The following is a 27,273-nucleotide window of genomic DNA, read 5'->3' on the forward strand; positions in this document are numbered from 1 at the left end:
GAGCAGGGCCAGGCAGCTGACTAGATCTGCCCGGAACTGTACTTGATAGGCAAGATGACCTTGGGGTGAAGAGCATCTGGAGACTCCTTCACCCTTGGACCTGCAGATACACGTTTTACTCCAAGGTCCACGACTCGCATTCCAGAATAGACCGGTGGCTTGTTTCCGGTACTCGAATAGGCCTGGTTGTGGATGCAGATATACTTTCTAGGACGTACTCTGATCGTTCCCAGACTACCCTCGAACTTACCTGGGACGATATGCAATCCCCCCAGGCGCTTGTGGAGGCGTAAACCTCAGGTGCTTACAGACGTTATATTCAGAACTGAGCTGGTGGGGAAGAGTAGTAGCGAGTAATTTGAAATAAATACTGGCACATTAGATTCCCTTGCCACCCTCTGGGAGGCCTTCAAAATATATATATATATCTGTGGCATGACCCTAGCTAAGGAGTCAAGAATTCTCAAGGTAATCTGCCGAAACATTCGGGAACGTGAGGCCTCCCTTAAGCATCTTGAGGAGCGACATGCTGCTTGTCCCGACCCAACCACACTGCCTAAAATCAAAAACATGCTAGATGACATAGGGAGCACCCCGGAAGGGAGTGAAGGTTCCTTGATACCCCCGGCTCCACGAGGCAATATGGTGAAGGGGAGTGCCCAGGCAAATTGGTGTCCAGACTGGTACGACGTGAAAAAGGGGGGTGACATATCTCAGTCGTTGAAGACCTGGCAGGGGTCTTAGTTCATACCGAGAATGGGGGTAACAATGTGTTCAGCTCTTTCTATGCAACGCCTTATTCCAGAGGAGTTGAGGCGCCTGGTCCGGACTTGGCAGAGTTCTTGGATGGACTGCCGCTTTCGGTTCTCTCCGATGAGGTCAGAGAAACCCTCGATCTACCAATTGACGCAGTAAGAACACGCCATTGAGGCCTTGTCCTCTGGCAGAGCCCCCAGCCCAGACGGCCTCCCCATGTTATAAGTCCCGCCTCATACCCCATCTGTCTGCCCTATGGATCGAGGCCTGTGTGAAGGTTGAGATACCTCCCACACTCAGAAGCCGTCACCACGGTGCTCCTCACGCCCGGTAAGCCCCCAACGCAGTGTGGCTTGTACCGCCCCCTTTCCCTTATCAATACCAACGTCAAAATATTTGGCACGGTACTGGTCCTCAGACTCGCCCCTTATATGCCTCATCTTGTGCACCCAGACCAGTCTGGGTTCGTCTCGAGCCGTTCCACTTCTCTCAACCTCCGGCGCCTTTTCAATATCCTTGCCCAAATTGATCCTGAGGTCGGAGTAGTCGGTGGGTTATTAGATGTCCAGAAGGCCTTTGACTCGGTCTCCTGGCAGTTCCTCTGGACAGTCCAAGAAAAGTGCAATTTTGGCTTCATCTCATGGATACGACTGCTCTACACCATGCCCATTATGCACGATGTGCACCGGTTCGGACAGCTTTCCATGCCAAGTCTGAGCTTTTCCCTCTCACCAACTCCACTTCAGCTCCTTCTGTTCTCATGGGATTCACTTGGTACCCCCAATGAGGTCAGGTATCTAGGGGTTATAATCTCGAGGCAACAGAGTTTGCGGTTTGCTCAAAACTACGGACCCTATTCACAGCAACTTAAACCGAAGTTACGCACCTGGGCAGAGCTCCCCATCACTCTTAAGGGCAGGGTGTCCCTTCTTAAAATGATAATACTCCCACAATTACTTTACAGGTTCTCGAAAGTGCCGATATGGCCAGATACTGCATTTTATGATGAACTGGAGCAGTGGTGAATGGTTTTCTCCGACATGCCGGAGCAGTGAGGCTAAACTGGTTCACACAAGACCATACAATCAGGGAGGCCTTTCGGCCCCTAACTTTGTAAAATATTGGTTGACGGCTCAATATGCAGCGTATTGGTTCGCTGAAGGCTCCTCGCTGCCACATGTTAAGATTGAGCGGTTCGCAACCGGGACCAGAGACCTTTGCTCTCACATGCTCCCCTTCCCCCCCCACCAGGTGGAAGGACCCTGGAGAGCCCAGTCCAGTGGCTGTTACAGCGCTGGTGTGGGATAAAATAAGGAAACTGATCGGCAAACCATACCCACTGCATAGAGACCTACCGCTTTCGAACTTTATTCCTGGGATCCCTAAAATAGGTGGTGCAGCAGTTGCAGTCTGGGTGGCTGACGGCTATTCGACATGTATGACATGGGCTTCTTGTCGTGGCCTGAATTTTCCAAACCCTTGATTGTGCAGACATCCCGGTGGCTGCATTATGCTGGGCTCCGTTGTGCAGTCAAAGAGATTTGGAAGGAGTTCCCCTCACTTCCCCTGGACAAGCCACTTCTGGTGTTGGCAACGGGCAGCGTGGCTCCGACTGGTATTGTGCCCAGGCTGTACAAGTTACTGCATGACAGAGCTGATATACCGCTCACTAAACTGCGAAAGGCATAGGGCAGGGACCTGTGAGTTAATATCACTGACGAAGACTGGGAGACTATGTGCACCCGTACCCATGAGGTCTCACTCTGCTAATTCAATTCAAGGTACTGCACAGATATTACTACACTCCAGCCAGGCAGCATTCCATGTTGAATGCCCCGCTGCCCCAGATTTTGCACAGACGGAGTCGGCTATCTCCATATGCTGTAGTATTGTCCCAGAATCTCTGGGTATTGAGTGGCGGTATGTTCCACTGTATCCAATATGTTAGAATGTACAATCGTCCCTGATACCATGACCTGCTTATTCCATGGTTTCTCCATTGTTAGGGTACCAGCCATAAACTCGCCAGCCTCTGCATGATCCTAGCTGTGCGCCGTATTTTGTTACTACTATGGCTCAGGCCAGCCATCCCTACTGTCTAGCATTGGCTTCGCAATGTCACTTGGTGCATCTGGGTGGAGGAGCGCTGGATCTCGCTACAACCAACTAACCACGCCACCAGATATCTGGCCTCCCTTCCGGTCTTACTTGCAAAACATCCTGCCAACCCATGAAAAAGAATTTTAAAAACTGCTAGAATTCATCGTTATGTACAGTAGTCCACATCGTGGAAGAAGAGCATCTTTCACAATAAACAAATAAAGCACAGGGTGTAGTAGCACAACCGCCATATAACAAATGGAACAGATTTCCTTTTGCCTACAGGGCACACGAGACGGCAGATCACCCCGTGTTTCCCAGCCCCGATGACTTTGCTCTTGGCTGCCTCCTGACTCGGCCCTCTGCTCTAACTTCTGCCGTGCTCCTCAAACAGTCACAGGATTTTTCCCTTGGGACCGACCCCGGACCTTGTCCACTACACCAGGGGTCCCGCACCAGTCACCCACGGGGCGCCTGCCTCCAGCCTGGCCGCCCTCCCGACCTACGCAACTCCCTCCTGCGCCTTCATCTGCCCTTCGATGGAACCCCCGGGTCCATCTGCTCCTACTGGAAGCACGACCAGTGAGTCTCCTGACTTTTTTGGCCCCAGAAGAAGGCTACAACCTATCCTGCCGAAACGTCAGCAGCACACTAACCCAGATTTTTTATGGGCTATCACTTGTGTTGCCTCTAAATCTCTAACATCATACCCAGACGTACACCACAATATAAGGTCAGACTTTAGCCGGGCACAGGAGACCTACTTTCACCGTCTCCTCTACTTGCACTTTCACAGTGTGTTCTTCACATCCAATGACATGGGACACTTGATTCACAAGCTATTGGTCATATGTACAAATGATTAACCCATACCCCATGCCATTTGCATTTTTGCCATAGTGAATTTTCAACTATGTGTGTGTTTTCATCAATGGATATCATGTATTGTTATGCAAATAAATAACTTAAATATGCTGCACAAAGAAAAAACAGCTCATAATAGAAAGCTAAATTAAATGTTTTTTTTATATTTTTGAGTCATGTGTTTGGCATCAGCAAGCATGTTGCTTTCTACAATGGTTGCTCAAATTGTATGTGCTCCCATCCCATTAGGGTCTAAAAACCAGTGTACACTGAATTCCCTCCGTACACCTCTTAGATTCATAGAGGGTAGGACAACCCCCCTGTTGTAGCTAACACCATGGGCCTGCTTTGCATGCAAAAGTAAAAAGGTACAACAGCAGAAAGTCTCGGGAGGATAGCTCAGTGCTCATCTTGGCAGCAAGACGACACAGAGCAATACAGGTTCAATCCCCGGGTCTGCGCTTACAAAACTCTGGGTATTAAGCGTGTTATAAACAACCAATCATGTCAATTATTTGCTCACACACAGAACTGGTCATCTTTATGTGAAGATAACTACACTGTGTTTTTGGCAGAATTGCTGGTCTTTTTGGCAGTATTTCAGCGATATTTCCAGCTATAATATGGTGGAATTACAATCTTTATGGCACTCATTTCACTGTTGGAATTACCTCCAGGACCAATTCTGCTGGTTTTCAGCAGTCATTTTCAGTGACCTCTAATTCGGTTGAGTAAAGTGGCAGTAATTCCGTTGCCGCCAGTTTTTCCACTTACCGCCCAACTTGTAATGAGGCCCTATATCCCATCTTATAGTCAAATGTTGCCTGGAAGGAGTTTGGCATTCATCCTTCAGAGATCGGTATACTGATTATTGGTTGACATAATAATCACAATTCTTTTAAGTTGGAGGAACCTCACATGAAGTGCTACATTAAAAAAAGTTAAATACATAGCTCAACAACCACAGGGACATGTTTTGCTGGGTTTCAATTTCTGTTGCAAATGTAACCATTTCAATTTTATTAACGTTAGATTAGCAGGTAGCAGCACTGGCAGAGGCTGGATAGGCTGGAGAGTCGGGTTTCAAATGTTTTAATCAAAGGCTTACATTGTTTAAATATTGTGGCCCCTGTGATTGGTATATTGACAGTTGCCCCCGAGCAAGGGCCCTGCTGCCGCTGACCATTTCCCCCATTGACTCCAAGGTAAGGCTGAATGCATGTTTAAACTTGACATTGCATGCTTATCAGTAGCACAGTTACGATTTTAAAATGGGAATATTTTCCACACTGGATTTATAATTTGAGTAAGAATGAATTTAAGAGTAAAAATGATTCCCTCCTATGCAACAGCGTAAAGGGCATGTGACAAGCAACCAAAACATGCCTAAACTTGAAAATGAATAGAACACATTAAAAATAGTTTAACAGCAAAGATATCTATTACATTAGTCGAAAACAGTCTCCTAAACATTGCCACTTAGCTACAGCTTGATATATGCACAGCACATGAAAATACTTTTGTGCAATGCAAACATGCATTCAGGGAACAAACGTACTGTGTGCCTCATGAAGGATTAATAAAATTGTCAGCCTTATTACTGGTAGGTATTGTATTTATTATGTTTATATAGCGCTTTACTCCAAAACGCTGTACATTTTAACAACTGATACATATAACAGTAGAAACAATTTACAATTATGAATCAAACCAACAAAAGAGTAAGTAGAGCAATTAAACTGAGAGGGAAGAGGGAGGGGTGAGGAGGGGACGGAGGAGGGAAACAGAAGGGGGAATAAGGGCGAGAATGGGTTGGGTGGAGGGAAGGGGATGGAGAGGATCATGGGGAAGAGACAAAGGAAGGAGGGGGGAGCAGGAAGCGGGCAGGGTTTCATGGCGGGGATGGAGAAGGAGCGATTTTAGGGAAGTGCAGAAGGAGGAGAAGGTAAGTATAAAGCAGATTGAAAGAGGTAAAGAGTTCCAGTGCAAGGGGGCTAGGAGCTGGAACGAGCGGAAACGGGAGGGGCACACAGGGATGGAGGAACAGTGAGAAGGAAGTGGTCAGCTGAATGAAGGGAGCGGGAAGGAGTGTAGAAAGAGGAGGGAGGAGAGATAAGGGGGAGCAAGATCATGGAGAGATTTAAAGACTAAACAGAGGAAATGAAATTTAAGTTGGGAGTGAAAGGGAAGCCAGCCAAGGGAAGAAAGGGAAGCAGAAATGGAGTCTCGGGAGGTAAGGAGACAGAGGGTACTGACGGCAGAATGGTAGATAGATTTGAGGGGAACGAGATGAGCAGTAGGTAGTCCAAAGAGTAAGGAGGAGCAGTAGAAGAGGCGAGAGAAGATTAAAAGTTTAGTAGCATGGAAAGTGAGAGAGGAGCGGTCTTTGCGAATATTAAAGAGGTGGTAGTGACAGGCGCGAGAGGTGAGAGAAATATGATGGGAAAAGGAGAGGGAGGAGTCAAAGTGAATGCCTAAATTGCGAGCGTGGACAGAGATAGGTAGATTAGAGGGAGGAAAGTGAATGAAGGTGGAAGAGAGGGAGGGGGAAGAGAGTTGAAGGGGAAGAATAAGACTTCAGTCTTATCAGTATTGAGGGAAAGAAAGCGGGATGACATCCAGTTTTTAATGGCAGTAAGACAGGAAGAGAGTTTAAGGTGGAGATCGGTAGAGAAGGAAAGGAAGAGCTGAGTGTCATCAGCATAGAAATGGTGAGAAATACTGAATGAGGAGAGAACAGGGGCAAGGAGGGAGGTGTAGAGTGAGAATAGGTAAGGACCAAGAACCAAGCATTGGGGTACGCTGTATTCCAAAGGCTGGGTTGGTGAGGAACGGGCGCCCCAGGATACAGTGAATGAACGGGAGGAGAGGTAAGAGGATAGCCAGTTAAGAACAGAGCATTTGAATCCAAAGGAAGAAAGAGTGTTGAGAAGAAGGGGGTGATCAACAGTGTCGAAAGCAGCAGAGAGGTCAAGAAGAATAAGGACAGAGGATTGCTTAGAGTGTCGAGCGGAGAGGAGGGAGTGAAGGATGTAGGTGAGGCCGTTTTCAGGAGAGTGTTTAGGTGTGATAGTTTTTAGTGTGGTAGTGTTTATTGTGGTAGGTACAGCGATAGAAAGATGATATTGATGCATAAAGCTACTGTTTCTCTCCATGATTAAGAAACACAAAATAAAGCAATGTAAAAGAATTAGAAGTTGAACAGAAAAAAAAAATGCTGCTTCTTCTGAAAGGCTAAGTGCATGCCATTAAGAAAATAAAGTGTTTTGAAAGGCCTCAATTTCATTCATACAGATACAAATTAAAGTGTGTGTTCTGGTTTCTGTCAAGTCGATGGCTGTTTGCAAGCACCTCTACTCTGAACTGGTGTGTAAATGATACACATGGATAAATAAAATGTGCCATATTTACAATGGTAAAAATGCCTTAAACAACACTTATTTGGAGGCCTGCACATGGGTCTTCGGGTGGTGTACATTCCAGTTGGTTAACCAGTGTTGTTTTGGTGCTGGAGCAGTGGTCAAGATGTGTTGTCAGTTAGCGTGGGAGGAAAAACAGAGGGCTTATGATCATCATGTCCCCGGGTGTACAGAAACACTGGTTATGGGCTGAATTCATGACAGACTGCGTACTGATAACCAAGGCACGATTTAACCCCTTAAGTGCCAGGTTAGGCTATTATGCAAGTCTATGTTAACAGTGTCCCACTAAGGGCAGTGGTGGCAGCTTGGTCTGGGGGAAGGGGGATGGTAATCGGTCTTGCCCTCTGGGTGATGCGCCATACGGGAACCTTGCCCAATTGTTATTTTTCTGTCCTGCTTATGGTAAAGTGAGAGGCTCTGTCATACGGCCCTTTTTGGTTGAAATGGGATTTGTGCAATATCGGCCTGCTCCAATATATCTTTTGTGGGCCGACTCACCTTGTGTGGGTTGGTCCTTGCTCACATAACTAAAAACGGCACTTTATATGAGAAAAAGTATACTAAAAAGCATGACAGGACAAATGTACTATATGTTCACATTTGCACTAGGCTGCGATTGCTTCCGAGTTTGCAAGTGTCTCTGTGGTATAATGCTTTTATAATATGCTATTTGTCTTGTATTTTGTACTGTTTTTATGGCATGTAAATCGCATTTCTGAAATAACTTTGAGGTGGTTATTATACCTTGACCGGCAGACCACCCAAAAACAACTAGGTAACAAGTCTGGAAATATCACAGTGGTTCACAATATCAAACAAAATATTCTTTCTCCACCTAGATTATGCGATGTTGTGCTATTCCATGCATTGTGCAGTGGCCTTATGCCATGGTACAAATTCAGGGCCCACAATTTGTAGTCCGCTGCCCAGGGCCTCCCTTCTAACTGTCCACTGACACCTCAAAGGCACCCCAAAGCCACTCTATCTTAAATGGGATAGTAGTGAAATACAGCTGGATATGCACAATGTACTAACAGCTACCAAAACCAACCACAAATCACCACCACAGCATTACCTGGCAAGTACCAATAGACTGTGCATTCGGTCATTAAATGCTATCAAGTTTACAGGTGATGTTAATGGCCTGATGTGCTTTGAATAGCACTAGCTAACTTGATACTAGTTCCCTAAAACATTAATTGGGGGAGAAACCCCCCTAAGCGCACAGGTAGGTCCCTCCCCCCACCACTCTAGGTTTCAGTTCAGTTGCACCCATCATAGTCTTGTCTCAATCCTTTCAACCTAGGCACCTCCCAAAAAATCTGTCAACTCTATTTTATTATCTCCTAAATCCATCTCCTCTACTAATTCTGCTAACGATTTCTCTCTTCACTTTGCCTCACTAACTCCCAACAGTCAAAATACCCTCACAATTTACATTCTTCCCCCCTCAGCTGCTCACTTTTCTCTACGGCCTCCACCCTACTCTCGACACGGTCTTCCTTTGCCCCCACTAAACCTTGTGAGATTCTTAGCCTTTTCTACAGGGCTAACCGTTTATGTGCCAAAATCGACCCTCAAGGCCCACATAGTGAAACTCATAGCTCCCATTGTTGCTCCATATCTTACTTCACTCCTCAACTTCACTCTTGAGAATGCCATTTTCTCATCATCCGACAAGTCGGCTGTCATCCCTATCCTTAAGAAACCTGGCCTAGATCCCAACTGTCCTGCCAAAGTTCATCCTGTCTCTTCTGCCACACTATTCCAAAATCCTAGAGCATGTCGTTTTCAACCAATTCACCGAGTTCCTTGACACACACAATCTCCGGCATACTTTTCAATCTGGCTTCCGACCTCTGCACTCGGATTCAGTTCTTCACAATGTAAGCAACAACATCTCTTCCGCTCGTCATGCTAACGGTTCATCTATTATTATTCACGACCACTCTGCTGGCTTCAATAACGTCAACGATTCTGACCTTCTTGCAACAATATCTCTCCTAGGCATCAGGGACAAGGCCCTCGCTTGTTCTGCTTCATCTCACCCCCAGACATTTCCATGTGTCCTGGAACAGCCCTACCTCTCCACTTGCTCCTTTACTGTTGGTGGTCCCCAACGGTCAGTCCTGGGTTAACTTTTCTTCACTCTCTATTCCTCTGCTCTTGGAATCTTGGATCTCCTCCTATGGCTTCTCCTGTCAACTCATCCCCAATGACACTCAGATCTTCTACTTTTCCTCCTTATTTGACAAGCTACAGTCTAAAATGTGTGCTTTACGCCATCACATACATGGCATAGGACTCGCTCATCTCCACCAAGACTGAAGTTCTCTACTTTCCATCTAAACAGGGTCTCTCTTACTCTCCCCTTCTTCTATTCTTCTCCTCTCCTAACTACCTTCCCGGCTCTGCTTCTGCTCACAAACTTGGTGTTGACCGACCTCACAACTTCTCACTCTTCATCTCCAAATCAGCCACTACGCCCAGACTTAATCTCAACGTCAGAAAAATAAGACAATATCCTCTTCCCTTCAACACTGCTAAGCACCTAATCTCCTCTAAAGTACTCTCTCAATCTGACGACTGTGCCAGTCTACTCTTTGGCTGCCCCAACTACGCTTTTCACATCAACAAAGTCCTCAAGTTTGCTGTCCATACACTTCAACCTTACCGCTCCACCTCCCAGTCATCAGTAAGCCTGGTTATCTATGAGACAGAGGGCAAAGAATAAACTCATTCACATCATCTACAAAACTATAAATGGACTTGCCCTACCCTACCTATTGCAATCCCTACTCTCCCCCTCCTCCGATCATCTTTGACTCACCTCCTTGCCACCTGTTGTGGCCCTTGCACTCCCCAATTTCTTTTCTCTTCCTCTCCTCACTCCCTTACTATGGAATGTTCTTCATCTCCCTCTCTGCACTACTGTCACTCAATCTATATTTAAGTCCAACCTCCTAGCTCTTCTCCTTTCTGAAGAACCACTTGCATAACATTCTATGCCACCACATCTCAGTGTTCTCCTCTCCCATTACCTCTCTACGACAACCCCACAACACTTATCCCTCACCCCTTCATCCTAAAACATACCATGTCCTCCAGTATGCTGTTCCTATATTATGCTCTACTTGCCTTGTACCTGGTTCACATTTCTACCTCCCCTGCATCATCTGGTCTTATATCCACATCCTCTCGCCCATTGTTAAGGGCAGTAGTCCTCCACTCTGTAAATCAATGTTAAAGTGTTTATAAGCATTAAATGCATCTTTTTCCCTACAAGTTTCATTAAATACATACAGAATAGATAGCAGGAGATGGCAATGGAACATGGAAAGGCACATACTCAGCAGAGGTCCCATGTTTCCCCATTCCCTGTGTCGGAGTCATCCTGTCTTTTGTTTCCCCCCTTGGGATTTTCCATTTAAAATGTAAGACTACAAGTTCCAGAAAAGCCAAATCACAAGACTGGATGACTTTACCCAGAACTTGGGAGCTCTGATTCAGTTGTTCGGAAAAATGGCTGGTGGGGTAACCATGGTGGTGAATAGTGACGTTGGTGATAATCACTCAATGCATAATTAACAGGCAGCACAAACTCGTAGCTGACCTTAACACTCTGCAAATTCCAACACTGTCCGCTAGAAGCTCTGTGTTATGTAGAGGAGGAGCTAAGTACCCCATCAAAAGCTACGCCCCCCCCCCACCATGTTGCCTATATGCCTGGGAACCGGAAATGGCTACACGAGCAGTGCTAGTAAAGATACCTGTACCACAGAGAATCTTCGAGACAAAGTATCCATTGAGAAAACCCTGCATACACGCACGAAGTGCCTTTCTGGCTGGGGTGCCAGAAGAAGTGTGCATTTGAACAAGAAAGAAGGCTGGTGAAGTCATGAAGTAAAAACTGACGCACCCAGAAAAGACACAAGATTAGAAGATATAGACATCCTATAGAAACTAAAGATGAAGTATAGGGGTAGGGCGCTAGAGGGCCAATCAAGATGGCCGTCTTGATCTAAAGCTCCTGCTAAACCCTGCATCAATCCTGTGAAATCCTGCGGATCCCGGTGACTCTGTGTGCCATACACCCGACTCCTGCCTTGCTGGTCTCCCCAGCTACACCCCCTTGAAATCTGGAACAAAATCGGTTCCCCCCTGCCAAAACCCAGCCCACGCGGCCCCAACACCGAGCGCCGCGTAGCTGGCCTGCGGGGCGCCAACGCTCCCAAGACCGGCCCCTTCTCTAGAGGAATCCCGATCTCTCTCATCACCAAGTCGCGGGGGGGGCGCCGTAGGGATCAGCGTGGAGTCTGGCGCAGTGCGGGAGGCATCTGCTGACTGACAACGAGCCAGCAAGGGATCTAGACTCCCCCACCTCCCTGTTTGAAGCCGGCGTCAGAGGTGGTGCGGCGGCCGCACGGCATTCCGGAGGATAACACCAGCAGCAGTGGGGCCGGCGCGCCGTGGGACGAGCTGTGTCTTCCTCACCCCACCTCCGCCCGCTTCCACCGCGCCTGCTCCGGCAGCCAGCATCCCGGCTGTGGGCCGTAGAGCGAAAGGCGAGCCGACGGAGGATCCAGCCTACCTCCCTCCCCCTCTAAGAGCCAGCTATCGAGAGGGAGCAACATCAACACGGCTGCTGGGCGGCTGGTTCCAATACCTCCCCCCCCCCGGCTCCGCCTGTGACCACCGAGCCCGCCATAGAAACCAGCGTCCCCACTGCAGGAACTGAGGCGGCCCCCGCCTCGAAGTGGAGTAAAAGAAGTCAGTCGCGCGCGGAGGTAAGGAGTGGGGGGGTGTGGGGGGGTTAGATCGCACTGCTCCCTGAACGGTGTCGGCCACCCCCCCTTCCCCCCTGTGCGCACTTAGATCAGCAGTGGATTCGGCTGCAGAGGGGGCCACACAGGCGGCACGCAGCCCCCAGTCAGTTGGACACGATCCATTCCCCGCTGAGCCTTGATCATTACAAGAGTCACGAGCGCAGAGCGCATTGTGACTCTCCTCACTAAGGTGGGCAACATCACCCTTGATCAGGAGAGCCAGCCACTTCGGGAGAAGAATTCCCCCCCCCCACTGAGGACCACAAGACCCAACCCCAATGTACACAATTATTAGATTGGTCTAACTCCCGCCTTACAAATATGCAAGTCCAGCATCCACACTGAGCAGAGACCAGTCCAGCCCGGTGAAAGGTCCTCGGGGCGCCGTAGACGTAATCAGCCCTTCCGCAGCCCACATCAGGCATACCCAATCCCGCAGTCACGATGGGGGAAGAATGACAAATCCCAGAGGAAGTTGAACTTTGAAAGTGTCGCGACCCCTAGGGCGCCCCTCCACCAGGAGGATCAGGCTTCATCGTCGGTCTGTCCTCACCAGGAAGAATCTTTCAATAGCCTTTCCGAAATTAAAGAAATCCTCCTAGACTTGAAAGCTGGCATTGGCAGCCTGAACAATAAAATGGATGATCTAGCGTCTGAAGTAGACCTCCTGCAACATCGTATGGACTCACGCTGAAAGCATGAACGACATGGAGCAGAGAGTGTCTAATCTTGATGACAGCTCTACAACCCTAACCAACAAAGTCGCACTACTGGAATCGCAAATAAAAACAACCATTGCCAAGTGCGAGGATTTAGAAGGCTGTTCAAGAAGGAATAATCTACGGATAGTGGGAGTGAGGGAGCACCAAACGCAGGAGAGAAAAATGGAGGACTTTGTGGAATCCCTTTGCATCAACCTATTTGGTCGCGACGCACTGTCCCACCTTTTTGTAATCGAGAGGGCTCATAGAGTCCCTACGTCTGGACCGGCTCCAGGCTCACCACCCAGGACAATAATAGCGAGACTACTTAACTATAGAGATCGGGGCTCCATACTCCGGCTGGCCAGAGAGAAGGGTGAACTACGCCACGAGGGGGACAAAATACACTTCTTCCCCGATTTTTCCCCATAAGTGCAGTCACAGCGGAAAACATTTGCCAACGTCAAGCAGAGACTCAGAAACAGTCAACTGACTTACTCAATGCTCTACCCGGCGCGTCTTAGAGTTCAGCACGAAGGGAAAGTCCAATTCTTTCAAACCCTGGACTAAGCAAACATATTCTTGGACCAACTGGGATGTCCAGAACAGAACCAGGCCCGCCCTAGACCTCAAAGGGATAGAAATCCCAGGAATCCACCATAATTAGAAAAGCTGGGCGGCCTGTCAGAAACCTTCCTACATCACAGAGTAAGCCGGAACATTCACACAGAGTGAAGACGGGGCTGGGACACTTGGGAGGCCCCAAGCGCCCCCAGCACAGCTACTGTTAAGTTGTTTAGTTGAGTTTTCTCCTTCAGGGAGGAGATTCACCCTTCGGGATGGTAACTCCATGGTCCGTTTTTGTTTTCTACTGGTTAACGAGGGACCTCTCGGTGGGCCAGTTGGGGGTTGCCCACCCTTCGGAGAGTAGCGTCACGGGCCTGTTGGGGTTTGCCCATGGACCAAGCCCTCAGAGTACTTTAGGAAAGTTCAGCACCGCCAGATCCCGACCGTCCTGTTGTCCCCCTGTTCCTCGCCCACCGTCATCACCGCTGCTTCAGCCAGGCACCCTACCTCTGAGCATTGACCCCGACGCTGGGCCAAACATAACCGCACCATCGCTGTCCACCAAAAAGGTAAAGTGGGCCAACATAAAGACTAACTCGCCCCATTCAATGTCTTGACGTGGAATATAAGAGGAGGCAATATCCCAGCCAAAACCAGAAAAATCCTCCAATACCTCAGACGCCACGAAGTGGAGGTGGCCATGATTCAAGAGACTCACCTTCTCCCGGGGAAAGATCACCAGTGGGCCAAGAGCTGGGGATGCCACAGATACTTCTCATCCTATTCTACCTACTCGAGAGGAGTCGCCATCCTCATACACAGGAGGATTATCTTAGTGTGCGGCATCATCGCAGGTCAGAAAATTACTTTCATCAATTCCTATACGCCAAATGTGGACGGCCCCGACAATTTTGGATGGGAGCCGACACATCTCTCCACGCTAGACCCAGCAACAATAATTTGGGGAGGAGACACGAACACGGTTTTGAACCCTATAAGAGACAGATCGAAGGCCACATCACAGCCGCTTTCCAAAGCTTGTCTCCAAATAAAGGAAATTTGCAAAGCGTTCAACCTTCAAGACGTATGGAGAGTTTCTAGTGGGGAGTTGCGAGAATTCACCTTTCACTCTGCGGTTCACAACACAAGCTCTCGAATCGACTATCTCTTCACCTCAGCAAATGGCCCCTTGACATGTGGCCGGTGTTGTATCCATCCGAGAACGCTCTCCGACCATTCACCACTTTTCCTTAATCTCAGGCCTTCCAACCCAACATCGCTGCTACAGCGGTGGCGCTTCAAGACGGGATCGCTACGAGATGAAGTCTTTGCCTCTGAGTTAAAGGAGGAGATTGACGTGTTTCTCGAAGCCAACTTGGGCTCGGTCCCCTCTGCGGGCACAATCTGGGAGTCTCTAAAAAATTTTATCAGAGGAGTCTGCCGCAGCCAAAGAAAATGGCATCCTCAAGCTCATCAGGAGCGAGCTTACAACCAGCGAAGAGAAATTAAAACACCTTGAGATCCAGAACACAAACACGGCTGATCCAAAATTAGCTGCAGCTCTAAAAAAGGAACTGCAAAAATTCAATGCCACAGCAGACCGGGAGATCAAATTTCTGAGTCGCAACAGACAAGTCCGACAATACGGTGAGGGCCAAAAACCAGGTGCCCTTCTGGCAAACCTAATCAGAGCCGACAACAAACAGTCCCAAATCGAATGGATCCGAACCAAGCAGGGCGAGACGATCCACACCGACGAAAAGATTGCAGAGGAATTCAGCCTCTTCTACCAAGATCTCTATAGTGCTAAACTCAAGACTCAAACACCCCACTGGAATACCTGGAAGGCACAGAGCTCTATTGGGTCGAACAACACCTGCGTGAACCTCTGAACGAGATGATCTTGCAGGAGGAGATTAGAGAAGCCATAAAGTCTCTACCCTCTTCCAAAGCGCTGGGTCCGGACGGCCTAACGGGAGAATTCTACAAAGCTTTTGCAGATACCCTAGCTCCCCTGCTGGCGGCGGTTTACGAGGCGGCTTTGGAAAAAGGGAATCTCCTACACTCCTCCTGTGAAGCCAATGTCATCCTTTTGCACAAACCCGGCAAAGCACCAGAAGACTGCGCATCATAGCGCCCTATCTCTTTGCTTAACCTTGACAATAAAATACTGGCCAAGGCATTAGCTAGAAGGTTGATGCCACTGATGCCCGCCCTTGTACTGGCAGACCAAGCCGGCTTCATACCAGGCCGCAACACGACCTTCGGAATTAGGAGAATGTTCGGAATCATCGAGGCACTAGACCCCTCAAGTCAAGCAATTGCGGTTCTTCTCGACGCTGAAAACTCATTCGATGGAATGGCCGTTTATGTTCATGGTGCTCACCAGGATGGGACTGGGTGCACGCTTCATCAAGCTTGTTTCTCTCTTGTACACCAAGCCGCGAGCTAATATCGTCAGCACAGCAAAATCAGCCGCAATAGAACTACAGCGAGGTACGAGACAGGGCTGCCCACTATCGGCATTAATCTTCGCCTTGGTAATGGAACCATTAGCCTCCAACCTTCGAGAACAACGTCTGCAGAGGGGACTCATTATAGGCCCACACAAGCTCATCGTTTCACTCTATGCCGATGATGTGGCACTGTTCATACGCGACCCTGAAGACAACCTGAACCCGGTCATGAGGGAAGTCATCAAATTCGGAGCGGCCTCTGGATTAAAAATCAATCAAAATCCATCGTTTTTCCACTGACCCCTGCCACCAAGCAGTTCGCAGACGACTTCCAACTCACATGGAAAAACAGCCAAGGTCCGGTACCTGGGGATACAACTGTCACTGAACCAGCAGGAGGTGTTTCGGGATAATTACGAGGAGGTGGTCAAGTCCCTGCAAGACAAGGTAGCATGCTGGAAGACGCTTTCACTAACACTTTGAGCAGGGCCTCCCGGGTCAAAATGGTGATCCTGCCCAAACTACTGTACCTTTTCAACAATATCCCGCTGTTACTACCGCAAACCTTTCTGAAAAAGCTGAGAGGCTTGGTCCTCGAGCTACTTTGGGCGGGCAAACCAGCCAGAGTGGCGCACACAACACTGACTCTCCCGGTGTCCAGCGGGGGGCTAGCCCTTCCGGACCTAGAAAAATACTTTTGGGCAGCTTAGGTACAATACCTCAGCCACTGGTATGCCACTCAAGTAATCCAACCTCATGTACAAGTGGAACGAGCCCTGGCAACGCCCAATTTTCTGACGGCAGTAGTCTTTGGCAAGATTCCCGTCCCCAGCCACACGATGAATGTGATGCTCACGACATACAAAGTCTGGAAGACTCTGGCCCAAAGGCTCGGGGGTGCAAACACAGTACTCCCCTCTTCTACCCGTCAAGTTTATTCCTGGAATCTCACTGACTTCAGAGAAAGTATTTCACCAATGGGTCGACAAGCTACACATACAATCTCTAGGGGACCTCTTCACAGAGGAAGGCTTCCTAACCCCTGATCAAGCAAAAATGAAAGGGGGCAACACTGCACTTGACGTATTCATCTACTTCAGGACTCGTTACACCCTGCAGACCCTTCTGCCCGACTTCCCGTGTCAACCACCTACCTGGCAACTGCTATACGACATCATTCAGGCACAGGGAGACGGCAGGCTGGTATCACAAATCCATAATCTCCAGTACGACCCCCGACATCACTTGTGCAAAAGCCAGATGGGAAAGATCACTACACATAGTCATTTCAGAAGTGGATTGGAGCTACATCCTGAAACAGACTCAACAAAAAAAAAAAAAAAAAACCACCACATTCGCTCTTAATTCACGTCTCAAACTTATCCACTTGAACTTCCTCCATCAAACCTATTACACGCCAGAAAAAACCAACAAACACCACCCTGACGTGCTGGCTGAATGTAAGAGATGCGGAACCCTTTCCGCGAACTTTGTCCATCTGTCCTGGGAATGCCCCGAACTAGTCCCTTTCTGGAATCAAGTGCTGGAGACGACAGCGGCAATCGTGGGAGAAGCAGTACACCCGTCCCAAACAGCAGCTTTACTGGGCATGACAAGGCTACTCGCTCCATCAAGGAAATTGGCTGGGGTTCTGTTGACACTAGCTCGTAGGAGGGTTGCTATGGCCTGGGGCCCCCCACCATCATACGCCGCCTGGCGAAAGGACATTCTCTACTACCAGGATGTAGAAACAGACTTCATTAAACTTCTTCCCTTACATGCCCGCCCTCCAGACATATGGGGCCAGCTGATAATGTTTTTGATGAGTGAAGCAGAAGCCCCTCAACAGGCACCTCGGAGACGGGGGGGGATACACCTTGATGAAGACATAGACCAGGCGCCAACATTTCCTCAAGACAAAAGTCAGGAGAGGTGTGATGATTACCATCGGAGACATTGTTCTAGTGAGAAGAGGGGGGGGGGGGAGTCATCTGGGCAATGGCGCAAAGTTAAAGTCCACCCTAATGTAGGTGTGAAGTTGTACGGTGTGTAATAAAGAGTTTACATTTTTTTTTAAAAAAGGTGAAGTATAGAAGTTAAGCAACATTTCGGGATCGAAATAAAGATGCTTGTGCAAAGAAGCACTGAAGAAACTGCAAAGTCATTTTACACCTGTGCAGGTGCAAGAATGCAAGTAAGGAAAGGTAATCATAAAGGCTGGCAACGTAGTGAATTAGATGCGTTGATCCGCCAATGTATACATATAGGAATGTACAGAACCTGGATATTCCACGATGCACTTTAGCAAGGCTTGAAATCCTATGATCAGGAAGGGATTTTAGTGTGGCGCAGTTGGAAATAACTGATGGCGAAGGAGATGGGCGCCTGTCAAAAAAGCTACAACGAACATGAGAAAAGAACAAACTCTTTTTGAAGCAGAATTTAAAAACACTGAAGGCGTCAAGAGTTCATCATTAGTATTAAATGCAGCACAAGGATCAAAAGATTGGTCTCCAGACACATTATCAAGACCGAAAATAGCTTGGGTCAAGCTACACCGAAACCAGGTGACAGAACGTTGCCACGCTCCCTTTATTTGTCAGGCAACGTTGCCACGCTCCCTTTATTTCTCAGGCAACGTTGCCACGCTCCCTTTATTTCTCAGGGACAGACAGCTTCTGCAAGGCCCAATTCAAAGTCTTAATTGACTTGCAGACTGTGGGAGTGATGACAGATGTTGGGCTAATTGGTGGTGAGGCAAGACCACGCCAACCAACCCTCCATGCACCTGGGATGGTAGCCTGCTGTGCTGCTAGCGTGTGGAATATTCCAGAAGGGTACAAGTGTGCCAAACCAATTGTAAAGGGCCACGTAGTAATGAGCCCTATAGTTTGTGTAACTAATTGATCGTCGTAAATTTAGTGACGATGAAGAGGACTATTCACTTGGGATGGGCTTAGTTGCCCTCCTGACTTAGACACCCAATCACTACCCTCGGCTATATAGAACATATACATGGATGTTCTCTGAAAGCCAACCAACGTTACTCATATGTTTTTGTAGTTTGCCACATAATGCGACGTCAGTGATGACGAGTTTTGACTATAAAAATTATGTTTTTTCTAAATTGTTTTGAGATCGTGCTTTGCGACGTCGGATGTTGTCTGTTGTAACTCCCTGTTTTAGATAATTGATTTTAAAAACAGAACCAAGTTCTGCCAACTTCCTTGATTATTGATGTTTGAGTAACTTCTGCATTCCCATCCACCTCCAAGTATTGCTGCCTCGTCTTAAAGGACTCGGGTCTCTGAGCTCAGTTATACGGGTGGCTGCGCAAATTACCCAATCTTTGTTGCGACTCCTCTGATGGAGTCTGTTTTTTTCTGTGTGGCCTGTGGATGTCTTGGAACTGAGGCCTCAATGGTGGCGGTATCAACAGTTTGGTGGTTGGTCCTTATACTTGGTTGTCTGGGGAGAGGGTAGTAGTTTGACAGCCATGCGGTGTGGGATTTTGTGCTTTGGTAACTAGTGTAGGGTGATAGGGTAGTGGGGCTATGCAACCACGCAACAGTTTGAGCCTCTAAGAGGTGTGGCAACAGAGGATTTGGGCGAGTGGTTGACAGCAGCGTAGCTTACCATGAAGGGAAACTGGGCATTTTGAGCCACTGTCTGCTTCTTTTATACTCCGCTTCTACCACTGCAAGAGCCATGAGGGAGGGCCTTCAGGTAGAAGAAGTGTGCTGACCATGGGCCACTCATCAGGCAAGACACTTAGAAAGTGAATCCTGTTTTTTCACTCTGACTGTTAGAAGCAATACCCATCTATTGGGCAACAGTTTGCATAACTTACTGCAATCGGCGCTGTGGTGGCACCAGGCCTCAACATTTTAAATCTCCACTAGCCATTGACTAGTATGAAATAGTGTGCTGCGTCTACGCTGATTATTGAGGTGGTGAGTGACCTTTTATGCATGGCTAATAGCTTGCAACTTTTAAACGTTTACCCGTAGGTGACCCTCTCAAAAGTCTCAGCACAGGTCAACGAGTGTTTGATGTTCAAAGGTTGTGCACATTAAGCATGACAGAAAGAAGCATGCCATTGTCAGACAGTAACTGCAATCTGAGAAGTGGGTTTCTCACAAAGGCTCTTCTGATGTGTGTTTAAGTCCTGAACTTAGCAAGAGCAATAGGAGGTTTTACAGAGATGTTCAATGTCAAGTGTGAATCACCAAATCCTAGCTTTTAGGCTCATATTGTGTGTTATCCTGGTGCTTGAGGTGCAGCATTTAACATGCAGGGTTCAAAATTGCCAGGAGCTGGGAGCTATTTAGCTCCTGGTTATAGCCAAGGAGAACCTGGTTACCTCGAAACCTAGAGCTACCAAGCACTACTTCCGACACCCCGGCCAAGTGGTGCTATACAAACACAGCTGTGTAATATTACGGTGTAGGTTTGGGTATGTGTATAAAAGAGAAAAATGTACACACTTTAAGCCTATTGGATAATATATAAATGGACAAAAGGTTAGAGTTTGTGTCTTAAGCAAAAGTTACATTTGCTGTGCTCTATGTACTAGCTCTTGCCTAATTGGTGATGCCCGATAGCCAGGCGCTGAATTTTGCTCATGGTGAAGAAATCCTAATTTCAAACCCTAAAAATGTGTAGAGAAAATCAAAATGACAATCGCTAAAATCACCAGGATTTACAGAAAATTATTTTTGGGCTTGGTTTCCACATACTTTTGAGCAACAAGAGCGTGGATGACACATTGGTGTTAAGTGAGAAATGTGGGCAGTGGTTTGTCAGCATTACTAGCTTTGGTAAGCTTTCGAATTGTAAAATTTGAAAAGTAAATTTTGCGTGCATATTATTGATGTGCCGCAGAAGTGGAAACATTTACCTGCATCAGTTAAATGATTTCCTCCCACAGGGACCGGTAATCAAGTATTTAGATCTCCCTGGATCCTAGTGCCACCTGTATGTTAAAATTGAGGGAGGACCATCCCTGCCTTTAATCCTTATGGAGTTATAAAAAAGTAATAGTAACATCTGGTATTTACAATCCTGTGAAGCTAGCAGCACTCATTATGATTCATTGAAGTTTACTCCTTGCACGGGATAATCTAGACACCATGGGCACCTTTGGCGGCCTCTGTCCTCGTAGACACAAGGAGGCACTTAGGAGGCCAAGAGGATGTCTGGGTGGGAGCCTCAGCATGGGGAGAAGAACTGATGCTAGGGTTCCAAATGTGACCCATCATGATCCTCCAAGGACCTTCATAGGCAGGAGCTCTGGTTTTAGTATGGGTCGGAGCGGTGCCACAGGATTGGTCAGAAAAGGGTACCTTTTTACTTGGCTTGTGAAAATGTGCAAGGAGGAGCGGAAAACAGCGCCAGTTTGTATGCACGCAGAGCAAGAAGGCAGGCAAGACATTGTTGAGACACAGCAACATCAAAAGCGGCAGGGGGGCGAGGCCTAGGGTATATTGGTCAGCTACAATGCATGATTGCATTTGGGCGCAGCATGAAGGGGAGCAACGCAAGATTTATATTGATGAGACAGACCGCATGATTTGCCTCAGGCACAGACAGCAAAAACGGGACAGGCACAGACAAATATCTTGGAGCAGGTCTCATTTTCTTTTGGCACTGGCAGAATGAAATAGTATTCATTGTATTTGCTTTACGTGTCATACATTTAAAATGTACTTTTTCACACCTAATAATACACATCAAGAAACTCAGTCATGCCATTATTACACCAATACATTTTTACAAAACAATACCTTCAAAAATGAAAACCATTTTTGATAAACAGATGCTTATAATTCATTGTATAAAAATCCAATCATTTCTCAATAGGTATCCACAAATTAATTAGCGCTAAAGCGGAGAATGTTTTTATACCAGACATACAGCAGTGCTACAATTGCAGCGTTCTCAACATATCCAAGTAGTTTACAAATCTACCCAGATAGTAAGCTTGTATCGCTATCAACTGCTTATACTTTGTGAACAGATAAGCATCCTCAAGTAAACGCACTATTCTACACAAAAAGCAATACCTTTCACTGACTTCAATACTAAGTCTAAGGACTCTCATTGCTATGGTTTACAGTGGCAATCATGTTATGTATTATATATTATAGGTGAATTATTATACAGCATCATGGCATACTCTTCCAGCTTCCAAGAGCTCAACCGGATAGCAAACCCATGTTTCACAACATTAACCTGTTTCCAAAGCGAGTGCACTGCCCTAGTCATACGACCCTGGATTATTAACAGCATGATGAAAACTAGACTTACATAGGCAACGTTGGCATAGATGCGCGAGATAAGCACAAATGAAGATTTTTTTTACAAACATCTGCTTTTTGTACAACATAAAAGTGCTGCAGCACTTGCATATTGTGTTGGGTTCAGGTTCAAATAGCTCAACTTAAATTAGTACAAAAATAAATAGTGCACCAAAAAACAAGCAACAATGACTTCCAAAGGGACCACTCTTTCCCACATCCTGCATCACGAAAGTAAGATTGCTCAGCGGGTTGAGCGCTCGCTGCTGCTACCATCTATACGTGATCTGCAGGTCACAGGTCTGAATCACGGCAAGGCCAACTGAGCCTTTCCTCCTTCTGAGGTCTATAAATGAGTACCAACTTCCGTTGAGATGACAAATATGTGCTAGTTTTTTTTTAAAACTCTTTAATGTGTAATTTGGCTAGTAAAGAAACCTTAAAAACATATTATGATTGACATTTAAGAACCATCCTTCATATATAGTCATAAAAACTTAAAAAGAACTTGTTCAGCCCATCAATTTCAAAAATGATTACCAAATATAGAAGGCTGTTGAGATATAACAACTGAGTCTGCTCTAAACAATGTGTTCCAGAATTGATAGGAATGAATCAGTCTGTACCAGTATTAGCATGGCCTATGTTCTATGTACAGCACTAAGGCAGAAGAGCTATATAAATAATTACAAATCATTATCATCACGTGTTTCATAATGGAAACGTAAGGAACGCCAACTTTCCGACTTCCCAATCACACACACCTCCTCCCCGTCCAAACCGTACCCGTGCAAGTAGCAAAATAATATGTGCTCAGCTCACCGTTGCAATGAAAGTGAGAGCCCAGAGTCTGTGGACACTAATGCATGGACCCAGACCTGTGATCTTCATTGTGGTGGCCCCTTCACATTCCAAAAGGAGTGATAACTGCCATTTAAGCGAAGCTGAACTCTTCGGGTAAGAAAATCAGCAGAGCGGTCTGTCTTTTAAGCCACTTTGTGGCGTAGTTGGGTCGCGTTACGAATGATGCCATTATAAATGTGCTGTTGGTAGATGCACTTTTATGTTATAAAAAATGGGTTGAGATCCTTTAGCATCTGCAGTGGGCATAAGCAGGATGACAATATAAATATGTGTTTTACAGTGGCAATGCGGATATATTTTGTTGAGAACAGCCTCATGACTTTCTTATGGACCAAAAGGAAGGATGGTTAGATCTGGCTTCTTTATGTTCCTCACGCTGGCAGAGCCGGATCCTCCCTTGCCACCCAAAAAAAAGGACTTTTTCAATGGTTCCCTTCTAACGCGCACGTCACCCTCGCGCAGTCCCATTGAAGAACATGTTGGGGCTGCTGAAATGCAGAAAATATTACTTAAACTGGGTCACGTTAAAGTCTATCCTTTGTCTTCTGCCTCGGTGTTTGGTATGGGACGGGGAAAATCACTCCACGGTGACTGTAACCCCCAAAAACAGTTTGCGTCCTGTGTTTTGACAATTATCTGGCATGTGGTGGGTCTTTGACAGCTGTTGATAGCCTCACTGTAGTGGGTTGCTTGGTTACCGCTGACAGGTAACTGCTGCAGCATGCGCGGGGGCTTTACACAAGCCGGGATTTAACGGGAGCAGGGTCGAGAATACGGCCACTCACCGGGATGCGTCGGCTGCCATCGCTACTGCCAGGAAACTTCTGGACCTTCCCACCTGCAACCAGACCGAGAGAGCACACCGGAACACCAAGATCGGCTCCACCAATGAGAGAAGCACGCATGCCGCGCGGCCGCTGGGAAAGGGGGAGGTACATTTCGTTGTGTGTCACAACGTCTAACCCCCGCGCGGACATCTTGCTAGAGGCAGGCGAACTATTGGTGGAAAGGAAGAAGTATAAGAACCCGTGTCAATTAAAACAGGGATTGGCAATGCCAATCATTTTGGCGTTTATGCATTTTGCATTTATAGGTACCAGTGGCACTGCTAAGTGAGCCGAGTCTCATCAAGGAGGGTGGCCTAAAGGCGGGGTCCTGTGTTAAGTCAGGAGCCAGACGTATGTTTGATTGCTGTATGTTTGGTCGGATGAATGCCGCATGCAAGCAGAGTCAGGAATAGACCTACTAAGTTCAATGATTATTATTTGGGCTAAATACTTCTGATTTAAAGGAAGGAGATGGAATAGAGGCATACATGCCAACATTCTGTGACAAAAAATCTGTAGGAATCTTAAAGTTTCAAAAATAGTAATTAGCATAAGGATGACATCATAGGAAATGATGTCACATTAATGTGACCCAATGAAGTGGCAGGGCGTGACCTCACAGAAAAAGTCACTTTGGCCTTATGACATCACAGGAAATGGCCTCAAGTGACATATGGCCTTGTAGAGATCATAGAGATCATAGGAAAGTTGAATATAATGGTTATGAGGAGATGGCCAGCCAGCAGGGAGCTGAAACAGGAAAGACCCACTGAAAATCTATAAATCCTTCTATGTCAGCAAGTCTCTGCAATTAGGAATGTGTGTGAAAAGCGAGGTGATAACACTTCTATACCCCAAGGGAAGTTACGCTTCTAAGACAATCCCTAGAACAAAAGTGATATAGAGACAAATATATTGCTGTGCCCTTTAGTCCATAACCCAGATGGAGTACATACTAGATGATGCAATGTGAAGCAAAAAATAGATCATTGCCTTAATTTGCCGCAAAGTTGTTACACAGAAAACGTGAATGTTTCAAGGTGCCAAATGAGTGCTATAAATATAGGCCTCTAATGGGATGGCTCTGCCTTTCATATCACATGTAACTATTCAGAAAGCAGTTTCTCAGGCACATTTCCCCTTGGGCAGAGGAGCGGGAGCGAAGAACCTAGTAATTGAGTGTAGTGCCCCTAACCACAACTGACCCTCCTGTATAGCATGGGTGCCTGAACTTTGCAAGTTTGAATCTAACTCAGCTGTTCGTAAACGCCACTTTATTGCTTTTGAAAACAGCTCTCACCCTCATCCCGAGAAGCAGCCTGTGACGGTACCAAACAATTGATTATCACAAGTAGCTTCCTGTACCACATGGCTCAAGGTATTCAATTTGGCCTGTGGTTTAGCCTGTGAAAAGAAAGCCAGAAATGTCCCACAATTTGGAGAAGGGTCCCCCAGATTAGCATTTTCCAGAGCCTTTACCACCTCCTTATACAAAGGTGGAGCCTCTTTAATCCATAAATTGTAATACTTTCCTTTACTTCACAGAGCACGCAACACCCTTATTGCAGGGGAAAGGCAATTAGCAGAACATATTCAGCACCAATAAAATATCAACAGTTCCAAACGCCCAGCTAATTTTCCAAAGCGGGAGCATCTGTCCACCACAAACGTGTGTAAAATATCGAAGATAACCTCCAAATGTGTGATGCGTGGGTAGCAACGACGTGAATGTATTTATTTAGGTTTATTTTACGTGCAAAGCCAGGCATCTGCCTCCATTCCAGCTATGAGCAGCAGCTCAGAAGCTCCCTCCATTCGCTGCCCTTCCCTTGCATAGACGGAGTATATAATGCCTGCACATGGGCCTCTAAACAAAACCAAAGGTGTTGGGTTGACGATTTCTACTCAATCAGAACCACGCTAATTGCTCTGGGTTTGATGCAGAATAATGCCCTGCGCACAAACCAACCGCTGCCAGGTCGAAGTGGGCAAGAGGTGGTTCTTCCCTCCTGCTAGGTGAATGGGGGATGGGGGCTTGAGACAAGAGCACACGCGATGAAAGGGGGAAGGGGACCCATGCTGGCTTGGTGGGGTGCCAGGAGGTGGGTGCACTTTTTCTGAGTGTTTATGGCAGAGCTTAATACTGCTGTGTCTGACTGAGGGCTGACTGTTATTTTTGGAGGGGTGAACCGTAGCCTCATAGTGACCTTCCGGGGTGGACTTCGCCAGACTCATGTCAGAAGTGACAACAAACAAAGTTTAATGATGTTACCTTTGAATATGGTCATGAACCGGCGTTACAGCAGAGGCAGAGCTCAGCTCAAATTCGGAAGAATACTGCTGCTCACCCTGCGAGTGGATTCGCAAGACACCTGGCTGGCAGCTGAGAGGCAAGGGATTTCACGGGCAGCGCCGTCACCCCTCTCTGACACTAAGACTGGCTGCAGTGCGCAGGGCAGAAAGTATCTGTTTTGCCAGCCTGGCCAGGGGCACGCTCACTCTCTGTCATCAATCAAAATAATTACATTATGGGCCATTAACACACCCCTTGGAGATGCTGCAGTGCCCTGCAGCTCTCTGGGCCTCAGACAGAGGCAACCAGGCCTGTAAATCCGTAGCTGTTACATGAAAATCGGTAGGCGGTAGGACTGCTTAAAAAGCGGTATCCTACCGCCTAAATCCGTAGGGTTGGCAAGTATGTAGAGGTCATGTTTTAAACTGTAGACAGAAACACTATATGGTCAATATAGAATCCGGCAGATGGAATGTGTGCGGTTGGCTATGGAGCCTCAACAAATTAAGTCAAAAGAAACAGATAACCAGTGAACAACGACTATGCCTACAAAAGTCTTTTCTCCACTTTCACTTTTCCAACTCCCTGTGAACTGCTTTTAGAACTGCTTGTATTCCCTTTGTGTTAGCAGTGTGGTTATGCGTGTTCCCCTTTAAATACAGATGAGTTCTTCCGTAGTATGACAATGGGCTTGGGCGAAATTCCACATGCATAAAGAGTGTCACAAGGGAGATCCGGCAAGACAATGCACGGAGCCCAGCCAATGGCAGCACTCTGTAGGGTGTGACGTAACAATGGGGGCTGGCGAGTTGACACGCAGGGAAGTGAGCGTGTTGAACAGTCAGCGCACGCAGCGAGCAGTCAGCGCACGCAGCGAACTCTCTTGGTGGCTCACGCTGAGGTGCGCGCAGAACCAGCGCGAGCCTCCGCGAACGAGAGAAAAGCTCGAGCCGGGCCGCAGCGGGCCGTTGTGGTAACCCTCCAAAAGTCACCCAAATGCGGTGAATCAGGACAAGCGGGCACAGTACTCACGCGGAAACTCCGCCGGGTCAGCCACTCCCTCCGCCTGCCTCTCGCCTGCTGTGTCAGAGGAGGGAGAAACGTCGGAAGACTTGAATCAGCAACTCAGGAACAAACGAAGGCGAAACGAACACGCGCGAGTCTTGAAAGTGCCCTCGCCTCGTCGCCAATGTTAAGTCAGGAGCCAGACGTATGTTTGATTGCAGGTTTATTGTACAGAAAGCAGATCACCACACAGCAGGCGCCCTCCTCAAGAGGCCGGCTACAACTGCCGTTAC

The 27,273-nt window shown here is 47.3% G+C and overlaps 1 protein-coding gene across 1 annotated transcript in view; it reads right to left on the reverse strand.

The window, feature by feature from the left end:
• Positions 1 to 23,766, reverse strand: part of SUGT1 (SGT1 homolog, MIS12 kinetochore complex assembly cochaperone) — a 672,275-nt gene extending 648,509 nt beyond the window's left edge. The window contains exon 1 of the mRNA XM_069639709.1: positions 23,641 to 23,766. Coding sequence (XP_069495810.1) covers positions 23,641 to 23,660 — 20 coding nt within the window. The 5' untranslated portion in view covers positions 23,661 to 23,766. The remainder of the gene's footprint in view (positions 1 to 23,640) is intronic.
• Positions 23,767 to 27,273: the final 3,507 nt, after the last annotated feature.

This window comes from Ambystoma mexicanum, chromosome 7q (genome assembly GCF_040938575.1).
Source record: "Ambystoma mexicanum isolate Mex_15411 chromosome 7q, UKY_AmexF1_1, whole genome shotgun sequence".
NCBI classification, from domain to species: Eukaryota; Metazoa; Chordata; class Amphibia; order Caudata; family Ambystomatidae; genus Ambystoma; species Ambystoma mexicanum.